The sequence below is a fragment of the Sorex araneus genome, chromosome 7 (genome assembly GCF_027595985.1).
Source record: "Sorex araneus isolate mSorAra2 chromosome 7, mSorAra2.pri, whole genome shotgun sequence".
NCBI lineage: Eukaryota > Metazoa > Chordata > Mammalia > Eulipotyphla > Soricidae > Sorex > Sorex araneus.
In genome coordinates, this window is record NC_073308.1 from 33,943,945 (window position 1) to 33,967,170 (window position 23,226).

Genomic DNA, 23,226 nt, shown 5'->3' on the forward strand with positions numbered 1-23,226 from the left:
ACATAATATAGGACTGGCAAGACAGGGCAGCAGGTCCCTCAGGCCTTGATCCCTGGCACTCCACATGGCTAGTCAGGAGTCAGCCTTGAGCACTACTGGGTGTGGCCCAAACACTCCCACAAAAGGTACGTGGCTGATAAAGGTTATATCACATACTTTCAATCATCTATAATAATTTACTGTTTTGATGGCTTGAAACATTACGTTAGTTTGGCTCTCCGCCGAGACATGACCCAAGTGGCTGCACGTGTGTGGCCTCTCCGTTGCTGGATGACCATGATCCCGGAGGCCAGCTAAACTACTTTTGGTACCAGCAGCTTCTTACAGAAATGTCTCTAGACTGTGAACTAAGCCACGGCCCCATGCCGCCCCAGGAGGGGAAAGGTTTTTCTCTCTGCACTTTTCCTTTCCGGGGGAAAAGGCAGGGTGACTGCCATCTTATAAGGACTACTAAGGAGAGGTATGAGCTTGCAATGATGCCACTTCTGGCAGAAATTTCCCTGGACTTAGTTACTAAAATACTAAAATACAGAAATCCAAAACCTTATATCTCTTCATTATCAGCAATGGAAAACAAATTATCAAGTGCTTCCTTTTCAGCAGGTCTGATTTTGGGGGGCAGGGGGGAACTCCAAACAATACTAATGAGGTTTTTTGTGGAAATATTGAATGTAATCAAACTAAAGAGAAAGTAAAATGAAAATTATCAGCTACACAGGCGGGGGGGTCGGAGGTATACTGGGGTTCTTGGTAGTGGAATATGTGCACTGGTGAAGGGAGGGGTGTTTGACCATTGTATAACTGAGACTTAAACCTGAATGCTTTGTAACTTTTCACATGGTGATTCAATAAAAAATTTAAAAAAAAAAAGAAACATTACGTTAGTTTTCCATCTCTTAATATAGAGGGAAATGCCTTAATGATTATACAAAATTAATTTTTTTTCTCTCAATAAAAACCATGCTTTAGAAACTGCATTGCATTCACAGTTCTACTGAAAAGAGAAAGCGTGTTAAAAATGAGATTAAAAAAAAAAGTGAGAGAGAGAAGAGACACATTATAAGTGAACAAGGTTTGGAAGTGCAGGAGAGAAGGAGCTTCGTGGCGGAGTTTCAGAAGGAATGACGAGAAGTTCCCAGGTATAGACCAGGTGATGGTTGCCTGAATGTACCTGAAATGTTTTTTGTCACTGAAATGTTCTCTTAAAAATGGTTTTAGGGGCCAGAGTGGGCAGGGCATTTGCCTTACACCGAGCTGCCCCATGTTCCAGCCCTGGCATCCCTGGCATCCCATTACCATCAGGAGTAATTTCTGAGCATCACCAGCCAGGTATGGGCCCCAAACCCCCAAATAATAATAAACTAAAATGGAACTGACCATGAGCACCTCATCTGAGTAAACTCTCTAACGAGCCCAGAGTCTTTCTGACAGTCCGAGCTCACTCTCGTTTGCCGAGGCACGTGTTACCATTGAGCTGACGAGGGCACTTCTTTAGTCAAAAATCCTACAACACTTTAGGAGCTAAAGCTGGAGCAAAAGTAGCAAAGAAAGCAGAGATGCACCCCCCTGTCCCCCCACAACACAACACACAGCCCAAGTCCACTCCGGCTGGTTCTAGTGGCCACTTTAGACTGTGTCCGAGGGCCTCTCATCCCCTAGTGAGTGTGTCTGACCCGCAGAAGCTTCCCAGGCCGCTTCCCAGTGCCCGCTCTGCCAGAACACTGCCATGGCTGGTGGGCGTCCCTAACGAACGGGGGTGTCCGACAGGGTCTCCAGCCAAGGGTGCGTTCCTCCTGCGTAGGAGCTACGCTTCAGTTACCCTTTGTACTGTCACCACCAGCACCGGGACAGAGACATAAGACCAGCCGAGTAAGTGCTTGCTGAGAAAAGGTGACCTTGTGAGAAGCCGGCACCTCGAGGGTTAATTAACAGTTTCCCCCGAACCCTCACCCCCCAGACTGACAGTAACACTTACTGTGATCTCTGTGCCATGAGCAACTCATTTTTGGCAAACTCGAAGTCTTTGGGGCCCTCACTCACAAAAGTTTCTCGGCTACACGGTCTCTTCCCCTTCTGGACTTCTACTGGGTGATTAAATCTGAAATAATGATCTCCGCCAAGAATCACCCGATCACCCTAAAACACAGCAAAAAAAAAAAAAATGGATTGTTTGGGGGCAGTCTAAAACAAAAAAATGTAAGTCTCACTAGACACCTCACTGCCCACCCATTCAGCATCCCCATGAAAACCAAGTCGCAGTCACACAGTCAGTCTGGCCCCAGCAGTCGGCCTCACACCATCTCATCTCTGGCTCACACAGACCCAGAGAGGTGACACACTGTCGCCCTGATTTTGGGAATTAAGAGACCAAAGAGCACAGAAATAAAGAAAATAATAAGCATCCACTGAGAACATTATTAGCAGACACTGTACCAAGAACTTTTAAATCAGAAGCAGCCCCCTGCTCGGTGGGATGTGGGTCCAACCCAAAAATAAAGAATGACACAATTGCACCAAGTCTTCTCAACACCTGAAATGTAAGGAACATATGAAGGGACCTGAGGTCTTGGTCTAAACTTGCAACAGGCTGGTTTGTGCCAGTTCTCCTCATGTAATTACCGAAAATTACCCTCGAAACTGCTTCGATTTGGGTAACGCACAATCACTCATGTTGAACAACTCTTCCAATGGCAGGGAGCACAGCTCCCGGGCCCACCACATAGCCCCCCGTCCCCAAGACAGGACCCGGTGCCCATGCGTCCAGAGACAGGGCTATTGTCTGTGCAAAGGAGACAGAACTGCCGATGGGTCTAGCCTCAATCAAGTCCTCTGGGTGGGGGGGGTTGGGGGGCGGAATTGGAAGCGAATGAACCAAGCGACTTGCCCCAAGTCAGAGGACCTCTGGTGTCTGAGCACCAGCCGACTTACGTGATGCAAGACGGTGAGTTCCAGGATGTGTTTTCCATTCACGTATGTCTTTGCTTCCCCGGTGGGGATGATGCTTACGGTGCCATCAACGTTTCTGATAGAACTGTCAAGGCAAACCCAAAACAACCCTCATTGTGAAGCCGGTAGGACCAAAGGAAAAGGAAATCCGGGAGTCTCCTGTTCGTGTTTCTCTCTTGGTGTGACTTCAGGAAAATTTAAGACAACAACAACATTCTTTCCTTTTCTGCAGTGAGATTTTAAAATTTAGGTGGGGGGTTGGGGTGGGGGAAGAAGTTTGGTCTGTAGCACTGTAGCACTGCCTTCCCACTGCTCATGGATTTGCTCGAGCGGGCACCAGTAACGTCTCCATTGTGAGACTTGTTGTTACTGTGTTTGGCATATCCATTACGCCAAGGGTAGCTTGCCAGGCTCTGCCGTGCGGGCGGGATACTCTCGGTAGCTTGCCGGGCTCTCCGAGAGGGACGAAGGAATCGAACCCAGATCACCCGCATGCAAGGCAAATGCCCTACCCGCTGTGCTATCGCTCCAGTCCTGGAAAGAATTTTGAGTGTGTTTATTTTTATTAAAATTACTTAAATAACCAACTTCTCTTCTCTGAAGAGAAAAAATATCTATTATAAATTTCCAGGCAGGGGCCAGAGTAATAGTATAGCAGATAAGGCGTTCGCCATGCAAGCGGTTGACCCAGGTTCAATCCCCAGCATCTCTTATGATTCCCTGAGCATGCTAGGAGTGATCCCTGAGCGCAGAGCCAGGAGTAACCCCTGAGCACTGCCAGGTGTGCCCTCTCCCGAAAAAGATTTCCAGGGAAACACAATGAAATATTGTCAATGTTCACCTACAAAAAAGAAACAACAACCATGTCAGATCACACAGCTGCATCTCCCGGAAGGGAGCATGAAATGAGGCCCCCCCAACCATGCCACTGGACTGCGTGACAAGCTGTTTTCACTTGGAGCGCCCCAGAGGGGGGTGGGTGAAGAGCCCTCCCCACCCCAAGGGACCCAGCCCCGGCAGCCGACCTCCACTATCCAACCACCGCCATGCTCCAGGCCGCCCTCCACACGCTCGGGCCGAGCCTCACACAGGAGTGACCATATTCCCGGACACATCATAAGACACTCCCTACCCATTCTCCATAATTAGCACCATTCTGATGGGGTTCAGACAGTAGGCAACAATCACAGAGGGGAATATGTATCCATATGCATAGATACATATTTTCAGATCTATATGCCAAAGCTTACATCACCCAAACTTCAACAACATGTTAGTGACATCCTACAGAATGTCTTAATGGCTCCTGCCGAAACAGAACAATCTTCACACCGTCTCCTCTATGGACACTTTTTTGTAAGATGTTCAGCAGTTCTTCATAACAGACAACACAAAATATATTCTTTCAAAAAAAATAAAACCATATTTATCATTTGTAATACAAATACTGACAGGCCATCGTGTTTGCAAATGATAATGCCCAAAAGAGGAGAGGGGAGGGAGGGAGGGAGGGAGAGATAGAGATAGAGAGAGAGAGAGAGAGAGAGAATAAAAGCATCTGCCCTAGAGGCAGGCTGGGGGAGGGGATTCGGGGATACGGGTGGTGGGAAATGTACCCTGCTGGAGAGGGATGGGTGTTGGAACACTGTATTACTGAAAATCATGAAAGCTTTGTAGCTGCATCTCACAGTGATGCAGTGATTCAATAAAAAAATCAAAAATTAATTTTAAAAAAGAACATTATTTTTAGGTTTTTACTTTTGGCACTGTGATGCCTAGAGCAAATTTCATTTATAAGACCAATCAATGATAGTAAAGTTCTGTCATAAAACTACCCCCAGCGAATGTCTGCTTCTCTCCACCATTTGTCCCAGCGTCACCCCACCCTCAAAAAGAAATTTATTTGTGTTCTGGGGCTACACCCAGCAGTGCTCAGGGTGGACTCCTGGCTCTGTGCTCAGGGATCATTCCTGGTGGGTTCAGGGGACCATACTGTGGTGCCCAGGATCAGACCCAGGACATCCACATGCAAAGACGCTCCCTACCTATTGTATTATCCACTCCCTCCCCCCAAACTATTCTAAGTTTTTCATTATTTTAGTTTTCAGGAGCTTTGGCTCTGTGAATGTTATGATTTTGAAGTTGTGCTAACATTATTTTTAAGTTTGGAAAGCACTCCAAATTGTCTAAGAGCTGAGCCATGAGGTTTTAGGATATGTGCATACTCGATTTTACTCCACAACCTTAACCTTGCTACTGTCAGGCCTTATGTCAGTTGGGTGGACTTAAAATAGTCCATGTGGACTCATTTTGACTCCAGGAGACTCATTTGGACTCATTTTGCATTTCTTTGACTTAAGTCTTTTGATGTAGTTTGGCTATTTTCTTTGCTCTTCTGTGACTTGAAATTTCTTTCTTTGATCCAGTTTTATTTTAGAGGGGGCAGGGAGTTGGTTTTTGGGCTACACCCAGTAGTTCTCAGGGCTTACTGGCTCTGTGCTCAGGGACCACTCTGGGAAGGGCTCAGAGACACACACCCCCCCCCATTAAAAAGAAAAGCAGCTTGGCGGGAGTGATAGTGATAGTACAGCGTTCCCCCAGCACCCCATGTGATCCCTGAGCCCACCGTGAATGATCCCTGAGTACAGAGTCAGGCCTAAGCTCTAAGTACTACTGAGTGCGCCCAAAAACAGAGAGAGAGAGAGGAGAGACAGAGACAGAGAGAGACAGAGAGAGACAGAGGAGAGAGAGAGAGGAGAGAGAGAGAGAGAGAGAGAGAGAGGAGAGAGAGAGAGAGAGAGAGAGGAGAGAGAGAGAGAGAGAGAGCGCAAGAGAGAGAGAAAGCCCGGGCTGCAGTGATAGCACAGCGGGGAGGGCGTTTGCCTTGCACTCGGTCAACCCAGGTTCGATTCCCAGCATCCCATATGGTCCCCTGAGCACCGCCAGGGGTGATTCCTGAGTGCATGAGCCAGGAGTAACCCCTGTGCATCGCCAGGTGCGACCCAAAAAGCAAAAAAAAAAAAAAAGACAGAGAGAGAGAGAAAGCCGGCTTCCCTGGGGTCTCCTAGTCCTGTACCATGAAAACTTGTCTAGTGAAATGCTTCATCTATACCAAGAAATATGCACCAAAATACTCAAAAGTATTGCAATAAAAATAGCATACAACCCAAATGCCTGCTGACAAGGAAAAGCATGTTGTGGGGCTGGAGCAATAGCACAGCGGGTAGGGCATTTGCCTTGCATGCGGCCAACCCGGGTTTGATTCCCAACATCCCATATGGTCCCCTGAGCACTGCCAGGAGTAATTCCTGAGTGCAGAGCCAGGAGTAATCCTTGTGCATGGCCGGGTGTTACAAGAAAACAAAAGGAAAGGAAAGGAAAGGAAAGGAAAGGGAAAGGAAAGGAAAGGAAAGGAAAGGGAAAGGAAAGGAAAGGAAAGGGAAAGGAAAGGAAAGGAAAGGAAAGGAAAGGAAAGGAAAGGAAAGGAAAGGAAAGGAAAGGAAAGGAAAGGAAAGGAAAGGGAAAGGAAAGGGAAAGGAAAGGAAAGGAAAGGAAAGGAAAGGAAAGGAAAGGAAAGGAAAGGAAAGGAAAGGAAAGGAAAGGAAAGGAAAGGAAAGGAAAGGAAAGGAAAGGAAAGGAAAGGAAAGGGAAAAGGAAAAGGAAAAGGAAAAGGAAAAGGAAGGAAAGGAAAGGAAAAGAAAAGAAAAGAAAAGAAAAGAAAAGAAAAGAAAAGAAAAGGAAAGGAAAGGAAAGAAAAGAAAAGAAAAGGAAAGGAAAGAAAAGAAAAGAAAAGAAAAGAAAAGAAAAGAAAAGAAAAGAAAAGAAAAGAAAAGAAAAGAAAAGAAAAGAAAAGAAAAGAAAAGAAAAGCAGGTTGTAGTAATAAGAGAGGTGAGCTCACAACGTACTTCACCGGAGTGAAGACAAAAGCGTATCGGTGTGGACAAAGCTTGAAAGCACCATCTAGAGAACAGTTTCCAGTCATCCCAACAATATGGCATCATTCAGCTCATGAGAACAAAATTCACCTGAAACAAAACCCAAACTCCCGCCACCAAGATGGACAAAAGTTTACTTTCATCCATAATTATGATTTTAAGAAATAGAATCATTCACCAGCCAACACATCACATGCATGAAAACAAAACCAGAAAGATTATTACTTTGTGTTTCATATGGAAAATAAATTCACCTAATACCCTTACAAAACACTCAAAAATATGTACTTTTCCTGGCTTAAAGATGCAGTTGAAGAATCATACCAAAGAACCAATATAAATGAAAACTCCATGCAAAGGAATCATGCAAAGGAATCCAAAATACGAACACTTTTTTTTTTTTAACCAAAGACAGAGGATTAACATACCAATGGTCGTCGGCGATCAGCACCCCAGACAACTGAATATCATGACTCGAGTTAGAGTTGTACTTCCCGACTATGGTTGTTCCTTCCTTTATCATATATAGCAGCATCTCTGAGAGCTGAGGGTCTTCATTGAGATTGACGAGGTTTGGCATACGATTGTCCATCTGAAATGTAATCCCCGCTTTCTGAGAGAAATCAGAGGGGAAAAAAAAATTAAGACTTGACCACAAGCATGAAATTGTTAAATCCACCTAACATGAATGGAAAATGTTAAACATGTAAGATCTCTGGGGGTGGATAAAAGGTCTCTTAGACTCCCTCCTTTATGGCCCCTCTATCTGGGGGGTGCCAGGGGAAAGAGGTGTGTTCTACAGCAGAGCTGGGGGGCCCAGGGGCCATTCCTGATGGTCCTCAGTCAATCAGACCAGACCAGACAGTGCCTGGGCCCCCATAGTTAACCCCAACACTGGCACAGTGCCCAGGCCCATGTGAGGCCAGGGATCAAACTTCAGTCTTTGAGCATGCAAAGTACGATAACCCTGACCCCTGACCTCCGAACTATCTCCCCAGCCCTCCTGGCTCTAACTGCTCCTTTCACAACAACAAAGACCCCAAAGTCCATATTTTTCTGGCTACACCTGGTGGTACTTGGGGCTTACTCCTGACTCTGTGCTCAGGGCTCTCTCCTGCTGGGGCTCAGGGAGCCCTGTGAGGTTCCAGCCACATGCAAGGCAAGTGCTGCCCTGTCTTTCTGACCCCAAACCCATCAATACCATGCCGTTCTCCTGCCCTTTAAAATCTGAAGGAAAAATAAGAGCCAGAAAAATAGCTGAATGGACAGGAGAGTAGCTCTGCATGCTGGAAGTCTGGGTGCAAGGCCCAGAACTGCCTGGTCCTCTAAGCTCGGCCAGGAGTGAGTTGCAAGCTCTGAGCTGGGAGTAGCCCCTGGGCAAAAAATAAAGTAAAAAAAAATAAGCCCCTTCCCATGGTTGCAATCCCCTATCTTCCAGTTCTTCCCCAGATCATGAGGTTAGTCTTCCTAGGGGGGAAGGGAAGGGCCTGATCCAGCGATGCTCAGGGGTTACTCCGGGCTCTGCACACAGGAATCACACCTGGTGGTGCTCAAGGGACCATATGGGATTCCGGGAATTGAACCTGGGTCGCCTGTGCGCAAAGCAACTACTGTTGCTCCGGCCCCATCATGAGGTCAGTGTCACAGGTCTCTCATCAGTGTGAATTTACGACGACTCCAGAAACCCAACCTGTGCTGAGAGCAGCCTGTGAGAACAGGGTTCCTCTGCCTCAACTCGCTATTTGTCTCGTATGTTCCTGTCCACTGCACCAAACGCCACCAACTTCATTTTCCCATCTCTGCCAGGGGCTTCCTAGGAAATACCCTCAGCAGGACTCACCATTCCCCACGACCCGGGTCTTTTTACAGGCATTGAGCTGAGCTGAAGTCGCCAGAACTCAAGCCCCTGTAACCTACAACGACTCTTCGACCGAGTCACTGACTCTCACTCGACAGTCCCCCTCTGGACCACACTCTGCCTCCCCTGAGCCCAGCACAGGCATCAGTATGAAGTCCATCTGCTAAGCCACAGTAGACAGAGCTGGACAGTCTGTGTCTGACTTTCTAAGTAGTTCACGGGCCCTAAACAATCACAATATTGACCTTAGTTTTTTTGGTATCATTATCCAGTGGTGCTCGGAGGACCAGGTAGGGACCTGCCAGGGAGTGAGGCAGGACTTTTAAAGCAGGACTTCCAGCACAGTGAGCATATCCATGGCTTTTTTTTTTTTCTTTTTGGATGCACAGGGGTTACTCCTGGCTCATGCACTCAGGAATTACTCCTGGCGTTGCTCGGGGGACCATATGGGATCCTGGGAATCAAACCCGGGTCGGCCGCGTGCAAGGCAAACGCCCTACCCGCTGTCCTATCGCTCCAGCCCCCCTCCATGGCCCATTCTTAAGATCTTTAAAGTCTTGGGGCTGGAAAGCTAGTAGCAGCGGTAGGGCGCTTGCCTTGCACGCAGTTGACCCAGGTATACTCCACAGCACCCCATAAGGAAGTTCCTGGAGAAGCAAACCCTGAGAACTGCCCGGTATGGCCAAAAAAAAAAAAAAAGGTTTAAAAATCCTAGTTGGGGCTGGAGCAATAGCACAGTGGGTAGGGCATTTGCCTTGCACGCGGCTGACCCGGGTTCAATTCCCAGCATCCCATATGGTCCCCTGAGCACCGCCAGGGGTAATTCCTGAGTGCAGAGCCAGGAGTAACCCCTGTGCATTGCCGGGTGTGACCCAAAAACCAAAAAAAATTAAAAATAAATAAATAAATAAAAATCCTAATTGCCTACATGGTATTACGTTGGGAAGAATCTGGATTTAAAAAGCACTTTTTGTCTGTGTATGTTTGTGCTGGGATGGAGCTCAGGGTCTCACACAGACAAGGAAACGCTCTGCCCCTGAACTGTGCTCCCAGGAAGGAGAGGGCTCTGCTGAGCACTGTCTGGAAGGGGTCTCCCGCCAAGGAGAAGTCAGATTTACATATTCCTTTTAACATTCAAGTCCAGCGAGAAAGTTGAGCTAATACCTGTAACTCCTTTGTCTCCTGAAGCTTCCTTTGTTCAGCCTTTTCGAATTTTTCTTTCCACATTCTTTCCAAAGAAACAAAGTAATAGTTAAATATCTCCAGATAAGATTGGAAATTAAGACTTAGCCAATAAAGATCAAAAAGCTGAAGTGAAGCTTAACATACGCTAAATGTTTTTATATATTTGCAGGTAACTCAATGAAATAAGGAGCAGAGAAGGGAGCCTCAAGCCACCGGGGTCGCCTGCAAACACCTTTGGGGGCGGGGGGGGGGGCCAGGTCAGGAAGTCAAGTCAGCCACAAGCCCCGCACGGCATTGATGCTCGTCTGCTCGTACCCCACCAGCCCCCCAGGCAGCGAGCAGGCTGTGTGGAGTCCACTTGATCTACGGGTTGTGCGAACCGGACCTGCTACCCGAGTTCTAGGGGGCATCAGACTCAGCGGGAGCGAGGGGCTGCTCTTTGCAGGGAAATGAAAATCATCCTGACCTCCACCTGGCTTTCTAGCTCTGTCATCTTCCTTAGCAGGAAAGGATTTAGACGATGAATAGTGACATAGAATAAATAGTTTTATTTAGAGACATACAAGGTGGAGTGGGTGAGAGGGATAAAGGTGAAGGGAGAGAGGAAAAGAGAAATGGAGGAATAAAGAGAGACAGAGAGAGAAGAGGGAGAGGGAGAGAGAGGAACAGATGGGGAAAGAGAAAGGGAAAGATAAACACGGAGAGGAGGGAAAGAAAGAGGGGGAGAGGGAAGAGAAGGAAGGAAGGAAGGAAGGAAGGAAGGAAGGAAGGAAGGGGGAGAGGGAGGGAAGGAGGAAGAAGGGAGGGAGGGGGAGAAGGAGGGAGGGAAGGAGGAAGGAAGGAAGAGAGGGGGAGAGGGAGGGAGGGAGGGAGGGAGGGAGGAAGGGAGAAAGGGAGGGAGGAGAGGGAGGGAGGGAGGAAGGGAGAAAGGGAGGGAGGAAGGAAGAGAAAGGGAGGGAGGGAGGAAGGGGAAAAGAGAAGGAGGGAGGGGGAGAGAGAAGGAGAGAGGGAGGGTGGTGAGAGAGAGAGAGGAGGAGAGAGGGAGGGGGAGAGAGAAGGAGGGGGGAGAGAGAGAAGGAGAGAGGGAGGGGGAGAGAGAAGGAGAGAGGGAGGGGGAGAGAGAAGGAGAGAGGACACAGAGTTCTCCAGCAGGGGTCAAGCCCAGAGTACACATCCCAGGATAAGATGTGGGAACCAAGCCCCAGGACAGGGAATACATCGTAAAGTAAAACGTGAAATTAAAACATGGGGTCTGGGCTGTTCTAGTCAAAAGACAAGCAGCAAGAAAACAGCTCTGACCCGCGTGCAGCCGCAGCCCGCCCGGCCCCAGGGGCGGGGACCCACCTCTGCAGCTGCACCATGTCCCGCTCCTGCTGGTGCAGCCTCATTCTCAGCGACGTGATCTCCTGCCGGCAGAGCCGGTACCGTTCAGGGTCAATATTCCGGCTGTTTCTCTGGGCAGATTTCAGTTTCTCAATTTCTGCTTTCAACTCTAAGTATGTGCAAAACAGATGCATGATGACTAACACTGATGATCTTTCTGCGGTCCTAATCCTTGCTTCTTTTTTTTTTTTTTTTTTTTTTTTTTTTTGCTTTTTGGGTCACACCCAGCAATGCTCAGGGGTTACTCCTGGCTTTGCACTCAGGAATTACTCCTGGCGGTGCTTGGGGGACCATATGGGATGCCGGGGATCGAACCCGGGTCGGCCGCGTGCAAGGCAAACGCCCTACCCGCTATGCTATCGCTCCGGCCCCTCCTTTAAGCTTCTATTCGATTTGAAATTCTTAAATCTTTACTCAATATTCATAGATCTGACATTTTTTTTTCAGTTTGTTTTTTGTTTTATTTGGGGGCCATACTTTGGCGGTACTCGGGGGTTACTCCTGGCTCTGCCAGTCAGGAATGGTGGTGCTCAGGGGACCCTATGGGATATGGGGGATAAAACCCGGGCCAGCCACCAGAAGTACACCCTGAGCACCACCAGGTGTGGTTCCTTCCTCCACAATAATTTTTTAAAAATTAATTAAAGGGCTATAGGGGTCTGGTTCCACATAAGCAAAGAGAAAACCATACAAATCAAAATTCCTTGTAAATATTCAAATCTCTCTTACGTGGAGATAGGAAATAGGATTTGCCCAGACGGAAGTGAACTCAAGGTGAATGAAGCCACCCAGCACTGCCGAGTTGACAGATACAAGGGAGCAGTGAAGGGAAGGTCAGAGAGGAGAGACCCACGACTGTCCCTCTTCCGATCAAGGGGTGCTCGGTCCCTACAGCGCTGCCTCCTGGGCCAGAGAGAGCTTGCAGGCTGGATTCTTTGCCAGGCAAGCAGGAGGCCAGGGTTGATGCCTCATACCTCATGATCTCTCGCACCACTGGAAGTAGCTCCAGAGCACTGAGCTGAGAGGAGCCCCAGACAATACCCGGTGGGGCCCTCAATATAAAAAAAAAAAAAAAAACCAACCTTCCTATCAGTACTTCCCGATTCCCTTTTACCCACATCTTCTTATTCTGATATTCCCCTTTTTACTCTTACTCCTTCCTGCCCTCTTTCCACATCTCCCTCCATCATCATGGCATGATGACTGGGTTCTATTATGAAAACATTTTTATTTTTACAAGGGAAAACATCTGGTTTCCAGAAATCCCCTATTTTCACCACCTGGGATCAGATTGGAGCCGGGGAAGCTTCCAGACGGTGCTCACCTCTAATCAACTTGGCGTTCACGTCTTCGTTGACCTTGGCGACGTTGATGATCATGCGGGCTTGGCTGGCGTACCTGAGGGTGCTCAGCGTCTCCTCGATGTTGCTGGCAGCGGGACTGATCGTGGCAATCATGGCAGTTTTTGAATTTCCACCCAGGCTTTCCTTTAACAGCCTGCAAGCAAAAAAAAAAAAGTGTCCTAGTCAGACATTGCTTCAACAGCAATTACCTAGAAAGAAACAGCACAGCACTTCCCCAGTGGGGACCAGATGTCGGGGAACAGTTTTCCCCCAACGCTTACCGAGAAAGCACATATCAAACCAAAGGTTTATGTGTGCAGGTGCAGTACTAACTAGCACATGCAGGGACGACGTGGGTGGTGGGGCTGGAGAGAGGATTTAATAGGCTAAGTGCAGGCTACGCATGCTCAAGGCCCAGGTTCAATCCCTGGTACCCCATGATCCCCTGAACACCAGGAGGAGTGACCTCCAAACAGAGCCAGGAAGAGACCCTGAACCCCACTGGCTAGGGTTCAAAAGCCCAAAATAAATATAAAAATTTTTTTAATGAAACATTGTTGGTATTTTTTTTTTGTTTTATTAAAGCACCGTGAGGGGCTGGAGTGATAGCACAGCGGGTAGGGCATTTGCCTTGCATGAGGCCGGCCCGGGTTCGATTCCCAGCATCCCATATGGTTCCCCAAGCACTGCCAGGAGTAATTCCTGAGTGCTAAGCCAGGAGTAACCCCTGTGCATGACCAGGTCACACCCCAAAAAGCAAAAAAAAACACCATGAGTTACAAAGTTATTCAGAGTTGGGTTTCTGACATGCAATTTTCCATCACTGATCCCACCACCAGTATCAACTTCCCTCCACTCGTGTTCTCAGGTCCTAAAAATCATAACAATGTTCAGATCTCACGACCACTATTTTTTTTCTCACATTTTTTCACACTGTTTCCTAAAACAACAATCTAGTCAGGGACTGTAGTCAGATACCAGTTCCTCTCACTAACCGAGGTGTCTTGGTCACTTTTATAGCCCGGGGCTACTGCAACCCTTTGGAGCAAGCACTCGAATGCTGAAAGTGAGGAATGAATGTAGAAATGAAAATATGCTTTTTTACTATCCTAAAAAGCCTTGAAGGAAAAAAAGAGCATGACACTTTATCTCTTTATCTGTCTTTATTCCTGCAGGATGAATTCCACTATTCTTAACTTTCAAAAGGTTGAAGGTTAACCCAAAAATCAGATTTCCCTGTAAGCGTCTTGAGCAGCAATCATAGAATAATAAGCCATGGGGCTGGGCGATAGCACAGTGGGGAGGGAGTTTGCCTTGCATGCGGCCGACCCAGGTTCGATTCCCAGCATCCTATATGGTCCCCTGAGCACCGCCAGGAGTAATTCCTGAGTGCAGAGCCAGGGGTAACCCCTGAGCATCGCTGGGTGTGACCCAAAAAGAAAAAAAAAAAAAGAAGAAGTCAACCATAAAGGCACAGAGCTGCGGGCCGAAGAGAGCGCCACGGCCTGGTGGGCATTGCCTGAAACGCAGCATCTAGCTTCACTCCTCTTACAGGGTCCCCTGAGCACCACAGGGAACAACCCCCAAGCACTGCTGGGTGTGACCCCCAAATAAAAACAAAACAAAAAAGACACAAAGATGCTGGAGCAATAGTACAGCAGCTAGAGTGTTTCCCTTTCGCACTGAGGACCCAGGTTTGATCCCCGACACCCCATATGGTCCCCCAGGAGTGATCTCTGAGTGTAGAGCCAAGAGTCAGCCCTGAGAGCAGCCAGTGTACCACCAAAACAAAACAAAAGGCCGAAAACAAAAGAAAACAAGGAGCCCTAAGCAGAATTACCTACTCAAGCTTACACTCATATGGACACAGAAGCAACATGAATATAACAGAAATGAAACACTCAAACAAGAACACTCATTGAAAGCCCATGTACTCTCAGGGAATGCTAAGCAAACAAAATTACTCATTTTCATTTTCCACACCTGCTAAGGTTTGGGGAATCCCATGTGTGTCCTAATAATAACTATGATCAGAGTTCCTTGCATTCAGACAGCACCTATCATGCAGTGAGCTCACGTTAATCATAAGGAGAAGTACTTAAGGACAAGCACTCCTATGGTCCCATTTCTCAGATGAGAAGACTGGCCAGATCACTGTGACATGCCCACAGCCACAGTACTTGCAGCCGGCAGAGCTGAGACTCAAATCCAGGTGCTCTGACTCTAGGACCTGACTGCTCACCTCTTCTTCTCTGTCCCAAAGTTAAATGATGTGTCCGCCTCGGCAGCATACACCAAAGTTAAATGCAACCAACCTCCAGCCCCCCACGCCTGGATTTTACAACATCCTTTACACCTGAAAGACACTTACCAGGTCAGAACAGATTCACGATAGGGGATAAAAACTCTCTTCCGGTTGGCTTGTTCGGAAAGCGCAGATATCACCTTCCCCAGCGTGAGCAAGGACTTGTTAATACTCACTCCTTCCTGTAGAAAGATTTTTTTTAAGTTTTCATAATTTGAAACAACTGCTGAGCAATCAGCTGACTCCACAACATGTGTCTCCTCATATCACTGTTAAGTAAACATTCCCGTAAACCAGCGACTTTCTTACGATTCAGTATTTGCTCCATCTCTGGAGAAGTTCCATCATCAATGTCTCCAGAAGACAACCCAAGAGCCTCACACGCACCTTCAAGCGATCGCCACTAGTGTGCGCTGTGGAGCAGCGCTCGCTGCCTGCCAGATCGATGAGGTTTATGCGGCTGGTTATCCTGTGATCATGTTCTTCCCCTTCCACAAGCTCTGTCTGTAACAGAGCGACACAAAACCCTTTAATGTCTGTCATCAATACAAGCCTTCAATGCACGACACAAGCCATCCATTTATTTTTGAAACTCCATCTTTTGCAAATCTATGATAAATGATGATGCATCAATATTCCAGAATGCTGCAAGCAGGGATTAGGTTATGCCAACGTTTAAAAAAAAATACTTGAGAGAAAATCTCACAACTACTCATGATATCATCAAAGAAATAGCCATGGAGAAAAAAACTTAAAGTATAAAGGCATTACTGATAAAAAAAAAAAAAAAGAAAAAGAAAAATAGTAATACAGCATAAAAAGCAATACACCAACCTAAATAGTAGAGAAAAACTTGAGGAACTCTTAACTATCAGTGGCATATTACATAGCTGAAAACAAAAATGACATTTTGCAAAAAATCTTAATAGCGTGACATTTTAATATATTCTGTATATTTATTATGGGCTGGAGCGATAGCACTGTGGGTGGGGCGTTTGCCTTGCATGAGGCCAACCCGGGTTCGATTCCTCCACCCCTCTCGGAGAGCCTGGCAAGCTACCGAGAGTATCTCGCTAGCAAGGCAGAGCCTGGCAAGCTACCCATGGGGTATTCGGATATGCCAAAAACAGTAACAACAAGTCTCACAATAGAGACGTTACTGGTGCCCACAAGAGCCAATGGATGAGCAACGGGATTGAAGTATGATTATAAAACAACAGAAAGACTGTATACCAAAATGCTTACAGGGATTGGAAATATGGTTGAATTCAGTTCAACTATTGTTGGATTGTTTTGTCTTTCACTTTCTTTAAAAAAAAAAATTTAGGGGCTGGAGCAATATAGCACAGCGGGTAGGGAGTTTGCCTTGTCTGCTGCTGACCTGGGTTCAATTCCCAGCATCCCATATGGTCCCCTGAGCACTGCCAGGAGTAATTCCTGAGTGCAGAGCCAGGAGTAACCCCTGTGCATCGCTGGGTGTGACCCAAAAAGAAAAGAAAAAAATTAAAGCAAATACAATCAGGAATGCCCAACCGCTGTGCTATCACTCCAGCCCTAACTGGAGTGGTAGCACAGCTATAGGGCACTGCCTTTCACGCGGCTGACCCATGTTCTATTTCTCCGCCCCTCTCGGAGAGCCCGGCAAGCTACCGAGTTTCGAGCCCACACGGCAGAGCCTGGCAAGCTACCTGTGGTGTATTCAATATGCCAATAACAGTAACAATAAGTCTCACAATGAAAGACATTACTGGTGCCCGCTCAAGCAAATCGATGAGCAACGGGATGACAGTGACAGTGACAATAAGGAAAAAGTTCACTTTAAAGGAAGGGCATGCAGATGTCACCCAAATCCCTGTGCAGCCTGTGCCTATGTGGCCTAGCACGTGGATCACTTGCATCTCCCCTCTTGAGATGTATATGGGGCTCTCCCCCCTTTGGAGAAGCCCGTGTTCTCTCGAGAGTGTTACTCACTCTCTTTCTCTCCTTCCTTCTCCTTCCTAAAACCCTCCAAATAAAGTTTTTATTTCAAATTAAAAAAAATAAACAAAAAGAAAAGACAAAAAGTTCACTTTGATATTTTGCCCAAATACTGAACAATTACCATATTACTGATAATTCACCCTGATATACTAATGAGAAAAATCATAAGAATGACATACTATTTATTAGAACTCTCATCCCATTGCTCATCGATTTGTTCGAGCAGGCACCAGTAACGTCTCTCATTGAGAGACTTGTTGTTACTCTTTTTGGCATATCCAATATGCACGGGTAGCTTGCCAGGCTCTGGCGCGTGGGGGAGATACTCTCGGTAGCTTGCCGGGCTCTCCGAGAGGGGTGGAGGAATCGAACTCGGGTCTGAGGAAAAACTCACCTATACCAAAAGCTATTGCATAACCTCCTGAAATGCAATTGTGTCTAGGGCTATATCTTTATCACTAATTTAAAGGATAAGAAAAATTGACCGGGGATCCGGACGGAGTAGGTACAGCCAGCACACCTTCTCCAGATGGAGCCCTGGTGACACTGAGCAGCAACTAACACGGCTCCGGCTTGCGGGACTGGGACATATCTGAGCCGTGTGGCCACGTTAGCAACCACGCGACCTTTTCTAAAAACTGAAAACATACAATCTTTTAATGGAAAACCAATTATCAAATGCTTCCTTAGTAGGGCTGTCTTTCTTGGGGGGAAACTCCAACAACAATAGTGAGTTTTGTTTTGCAATATGGAACGTAGTCAAGGTAAAGAGAAAGTGAAGTGAAATTCATCAGTTATATAGTTTGGTTGGGGGGGCGGGGGTGGGGGGTATACTGGGGATTTTGGTGGTGGAATGTGGGCACTGGTGAAGGGATGGTGTTTGAATATTGTATAACTGAGACATAAACCTGAAAACTTTGTAACTTTCCACATAGTGATAAAATTTTTTTTAAAAATCGAGCTAGGGGAGAGCTCAAAGGGCTGGAGCTCTTTCTCATGTGCCTCATCTGTGGTTCCCAGCATAAACGGCCCCCTGAACAATGCCCAGTGTGGTTCAAAAACAAGGAAGAAAAAGAAAGAAAGAAAGAAAGAAAGAAAGAAAGAAAGAAAGAAAGAAAGAAAGAAAGAAAGAAAGAAAGAAAGAAAGAAAGAAAGAAAGAAAGAAAGAAAGAAAGAAAGAAAGAAAGAAAGAAAGAAAGAAAGAAAGAAAGAAAGAAAGAAAGAAAGAAAGAAATGCGCCCTGCATATTTCCCACTACGTTGCCTAAAGAATCACTCAGCGGCCAGGACCTACCTTGGTCTGGGTCATCACCAGCGTGAATACCGAGTGCGAGCGGGAGCTCTTGTCATTCATGCCCGTGGCCGCCGTGGCTCTCTGCTTGTTTCCCAATTCTAACCAACTCTACAAGCGGGGAAGAGAGTCGGGGTCAAGAGAACCCCCGGAACGGCAGATGACGCGGCAGCACAGGCAGGGGGCGAGGGACAGCAGGCGGGTGCGTGTGCGCCCCCAAACCCAGCTCAATCCCGGGCACCGCATCCCTCCCGGCCCTGGCCCCAGCACCGCTGGCTACGGCCTGGTGGTGCTGCGTTGCCAGGCCCTGGCACCGTGAAGGAGGTCTCCCCAGCCCCTCCCACCCCCCAAAAAAGCAGCAAAGCTAAGTAGTATACACATTTATAGTTTATAAAGTAAAAATAATCAATTTGTCACTTAAAAGTTTGTACCCCTTGGAGCCAGAGTAACAGTACAACAGGTAGGTCTTTTAGTTGCATCTTGTTGACCTGGGTTCAATCTCCTGTGCCCCGTATGGGCCCCTGAGCCCTGCTGGGAGTGACCCCTGAGTGCAGAGTCAGGAGTAAGCCCTGAGCACCGCTGGATGTGACCCAATAAAACAAAAGAAACCAAAAAGGCTTGTATTCCCACTGTCTATTTTGTTTCTGTCACAGAAATGTAAAGTAGGAAATAAAACCCTAGAAAGGTTATTTCTAGGAATATGATTCAGTGGCAGAGCATACATATTCAAGCATCAGACCTGGGGTTCAATATCCAGCACTCCAAAAAATGAATTCCTGTCTATTACAGTAACTATAAGCTGACATGATGGTCAATATTTATTTCCAACTGAATAAGTTTTTAATTTAAAAACTTTACAATAAAAGTTAACAAACAGGGGGGCTGGAGCAATAGCACAGCGGGTAGGGCGTTTGCCTTGCACGTGGTCGACCCAGGTTTGATTCCCAGCATCCCATATGGTCCCCCGAGCACTGCCAAGAGTAATTCCTGAGTGCATGAGCCAGGAGTAACCCCTGTGCATCGCCAGGTGTGAATCAAAAAGCAAAAAAAAAAAAAAACACTTAACAACAAAATCAGTATGTAACAAATTAAAAAGATACAGCTTTAAATTCTGTAAACAGAAATTAAGAAGAATATTTGTAGGAATATTTATGATTGATCTAGCGATAGACCAAATACAATTAATCTTACCTGGATATCGGCGTAAGAACTGACAACATTCCTATTTTTTAAAAGGCAAAAAACAAACTAATGAGCTTCCAAGGATTATACTCTTGTCCTCATTTAAAACAAAGAACCTTTCAATTAAATAATTCCTTCTAAAAATCACAATAAAAATTCACAGCTATTATTGTAACTGATTCTCACAAAATTTTTTATTCTTAAAGGGTAGGAAATAAAACAGTGCTTTTGTTTTTCAAACCTTCATGATTCTTAATACAATAAAGCACCTTAGAACCTCAACCTTCTCATACTCAGGTCTAACTCAGGAAGTCAATAGATGTGATTTCATACACGTGTATATGCACGATATGTGAATTCGTGAATGTGAACATAAGGGTGTCAGCCTACAGGGGTCTCAACCAATCCCAGGCCCCATAAATGGAGCTGAATTCATCCTTAGCCACGTTTGCCTTCAAGGAGAGCACTGTTTAGTTTGCTTAGTTTCTATTTTTTTCATTGACGCTATTATGGAATTTTGAGGGTGTGGTTTCACACTCCCCTGTGTGAGACTGCCACCAAGATGCTTCTCCTCATTCCTCCCACAAAAGCATTTTTCTTACTACACTGATGCCAGCACTGCCCTTTGTGTTCCCCAGGCCACCTTCAAACCGAAAGTGAGCCGCTGGTGGGACGGAACCAGTATAAAGTCCTGAAGTCAACAAATGACTCCCCGGATAGAGCAAACTCTTCACACTGAACTGTCTCCGTCCCTTCTTCCCTCTTCAGCTGAGAGTCATAGAAATAAAAAGCAGCAGATTGGGAGTGGAGGGAGCCACAACACAATGGCTAGGGCCTTTGCCTTGCAAGCAACCCACCCGAGTTCCATCCCAGCATCCCATATGGTCCCCCGAGCCTCCTCAGAGTGATTCCTCCGCAGAGAGCCAGGAGTAAGCCCTGAGCATCACTGGGTGTGACCCCAAAACATCATCATCATCATCAACAACAACAACAACAGAAATTTTCAAAGCAGGGGAGGATTAATAGGGAAAGGAGAGACATTTCATGCACGTTATAAACACTGTCCTTGGGAGCGTGGGGGGCTTTCGATTGACTAACGCTAAGGCCAGAAGGTGACTGACTGCACGGGGAAGACCGAGAGAGACCTGCGCTCTAGCCACTGCTCTCCCCCGGGATCCTGTAGCGCCACTTACATCGACAGAGCTTCCACATAGGGCCCGGAAACAGGGTGCTCCCTCACTCGCAGCTGGGGAGACAAACATCAGAGCCATCAAGAAGACAGACAAAACTTCAAGACTGTATGTTTATACATTTTATTTTGTTTGGGAGCCACACCCGTGGTGCTCAAGGCTTACTCGTGGGCTCTGCGCTCGGGGACCACTCCTGGCAGGCTGGGGGGGGCCACATGGGATTCGGGACATGAAACCCAGGCTGGCCGCACGCAGGGCAAGCACTCTACTTGCTGTACTAGCTCTCCGGCCCCTCAACAATATATTTTAAGTTGCCATTTCCCCCCCGACACACACATATCTCGTGTAGGATGTTCTTACTATTCCCAGAAGTAGATATAAAGGTCCTCATTTAAAAAATTATATATATATATATATATATATATATATATATTCTGGAGTAATGGCACAGCGGGTAGGGTTCTTGCCTTGCAGGTAAGGTTCTTGCCTTGCGGGTGGGGTTCTTGCCTTATGGGTGGGGTTCTTGCCTTGCAGGCTGCCAATCAGGGATCAACCAGCACCCCAAATGGTGCAGCCAGTTCTACCAGGAGTGATTCTGAGTGCAGAGCCTGGAGCTAGCAAGCCCTGAGCACTGCTGAATGTGCCCCCCCCACAATAAATAAAAAATAATAATAATACCATGAACTGATAACACATGCACAATATGCAACAGCTCACTATCATATCAACTATCTGTTTGGTTTGGGCTCTGGGTTTTTTGTTGTTTTTTTTTAACTGTGGTTCACACCCAGTTGTACTCAGAGCTTATTCCTGGTGGTGACACAGATGAAACCTTTACTGGCTCTGCTCAGGGGTCACTTCAAGTGGTGCTCAGAAGATCATATGTAGTGCTGGGGATTAAACCAGGGCTGAAGGGATGCAAGGCAAGTGCTTTAAACTCTCTTATGCCCCCCATTTATTTAAGTCAGATTTTTTTTTTTGGGGCTACACCCAGTGGTGCTCAGAGGTTACCCTCACCTTGGTGCTTGGGGTTACTGTTTGGGGGACCTTGCAGGCTGGAGATCAACCTGAGGCTCCTGTGATCAGAGAATGTGTTTCACCTCCTTAAGTTATTTCTCTGGAACTAGCTCTTTTAATTTTATTTATTGGTATTTGGGCCATACCTGGTGGTTCTTAGGATATTCATGGGGTGCTCAAAAGACCGTATGTGGTGCCAGGGATTGAACCAGTTTGCAGGTTGTAAGGTGCTTCCAGTTTGCAGGTTGTAAGGTGATTGACTTAACGTGCTTACTGTATCTACAGTCCCAGTTCTTTCCTTCTAATAGCTCTGTTATTTTGGGCAAGTCTCATAATTGCTCTAGAGAATCAGTTTCCCCTTCTCTAAAACAGTGCACTTCAACCAGTGGTCCGTGGACTGGTGCCAGTATGCAGGTAAAGGATTGAAAACCAACAGTCTTCTGCCTTGGATGTAACTGCTGTTCTGCAGATTGGTATACAGGACAGACACTGGTCCAAAGGGGCAAACAGGCTGTAGAACACTGCTCTAAAATAAAGTGATTAGGGGCTGGAGTGATAGCACAGGGGATAGGGTGTTTGCCTTGCACGCGGCCGACCCGGGTTCGATTCCCAGCATCCCATATGGTCCCCTGAGCACCGCCAGGGGTAATTCCTGAGTGCAGAGCCAGGAGTGACCCCTGTGCATTGCTGGGTGTGACCCAAAAAGCAAAAAAGTAAAAAATAATAAAAAATAAAATAAAATAAAGTGATTAGATTCATTGATTAAATAACTCTTGTATCATAATGGTGTGTGTTCTGAAGGATTTGCTCTTGCCAATAGAGGGAAGGATATGGATATATAGAGTCCTATTGTTTTTCTGTTTGATGTTCAGAGATGTGTCTGTCGTGGCTTATAGGTAATAGAACCCTGCTACTCTGGATCAGAGGAAGACAGTTTATTCATATTAAGAAGCCTCTGGAGAAATGGGGGAAAGTCTCTTTTTTTCTCCCCTGTTAATGTCAGATTTAGCCAAACACGCTGAAATGCCTGACTGAATTGAACAGTGAGGATGGTTAGTTGTTGACATCTTCTGGGTGATGATAGTTTCCTTGGGGGTTGAAAGGAAAGTAAGTTCTGAAATGAACTTCTGTGACAAGACAATCTTTTTTATTTTAGGAACAATACTTTGAGTTAATGTAATAGGAAATTAGTTTTGTCCTTATTATTAGCCTGGCACAGGGCTCCAGTGTCTGAACTGCAACTGGATTGCAATTTACTTCTGACTTCTCAAATGGCTCCTAGTTTTTTGGCTTGCTGCCAACCAGAAGATTTTCACTCCTCTAAAATAAAGCCTCCGCTGAAATTTGAGGTAGTTGAAGCTATGTTAAGTACATTTGAAAATTGTCAGCTTTTATGGCCTTTATGACTCGTAGTAGTTTTGTACTTTTTCAAGCCCACTGTGGTGTTCTCTGATGCTTAACTTGTATGAGTTAAATTCTGTTAAATGTTATCAATAGGATGTAAGTACCATGAAGGCAGAGATTTTTGTCTATTTTGTTCACTACTGAATTGCCAACCTTTAGCCAGTGTTTGGCAAATGGTAAGAAATTAGATATTTTTGGAGGTGATTC

General features: G+C 46.4%; 1 protein-coding gene across 1 annotated transcript in view; it reads right to left on the minus strand.

Annotated features, from left to right (window-relative positions):
* The window catches only part of KIF14 (kinesin family member 14), a 56,437-nt gene that overhangs the window by 26,482 nt on the left and 6,729 nt on the right, over nt 1–23,226 (minus strand). Inside the window, exons 5-15 of the mRNA XM_055144752.1 lie at nt 20,602–20,654; nt 19,418–19,448; nt 18,230–18,337; nt 15,344–15,460; nt 15,023–15,138; nt 12,633–12,805; nt 11,270–11,417; nt 9,905–9,968; nt 7,311–7,495; nt 2,929–3,031; nt 1,976–2,136 (exon numbers count right to left, since the gene is read on the minus strand). Of these exons, the coding sequence (XP_055000727.1) occupies nt 1,976–2,136; nt 2,929–3,031; nt 7,311–7,495; nt 9,905–9,968; nt 11,270–11,417; nt 12,633–12,805; nt 15,023–15,138; nt 15,344–15,460; nt 18,230–18,337; nt 19,418–19,448; nt 20,602–20,654 (1,259 nt within the window). The remainder of the gene's footprint in view (nt 1–1,975; nt 2,137–2,928; nt 3,032–7,310; nt 7,496–9,904; nt 9,969–11,269; nt 11,418–12,632; nt 12,806–15,022; nt 15,139–15,343; nt 15,461–18,229; nt 18,338–19,417; nt 19,449–20,601; nt 20,655–23,226) is intronic.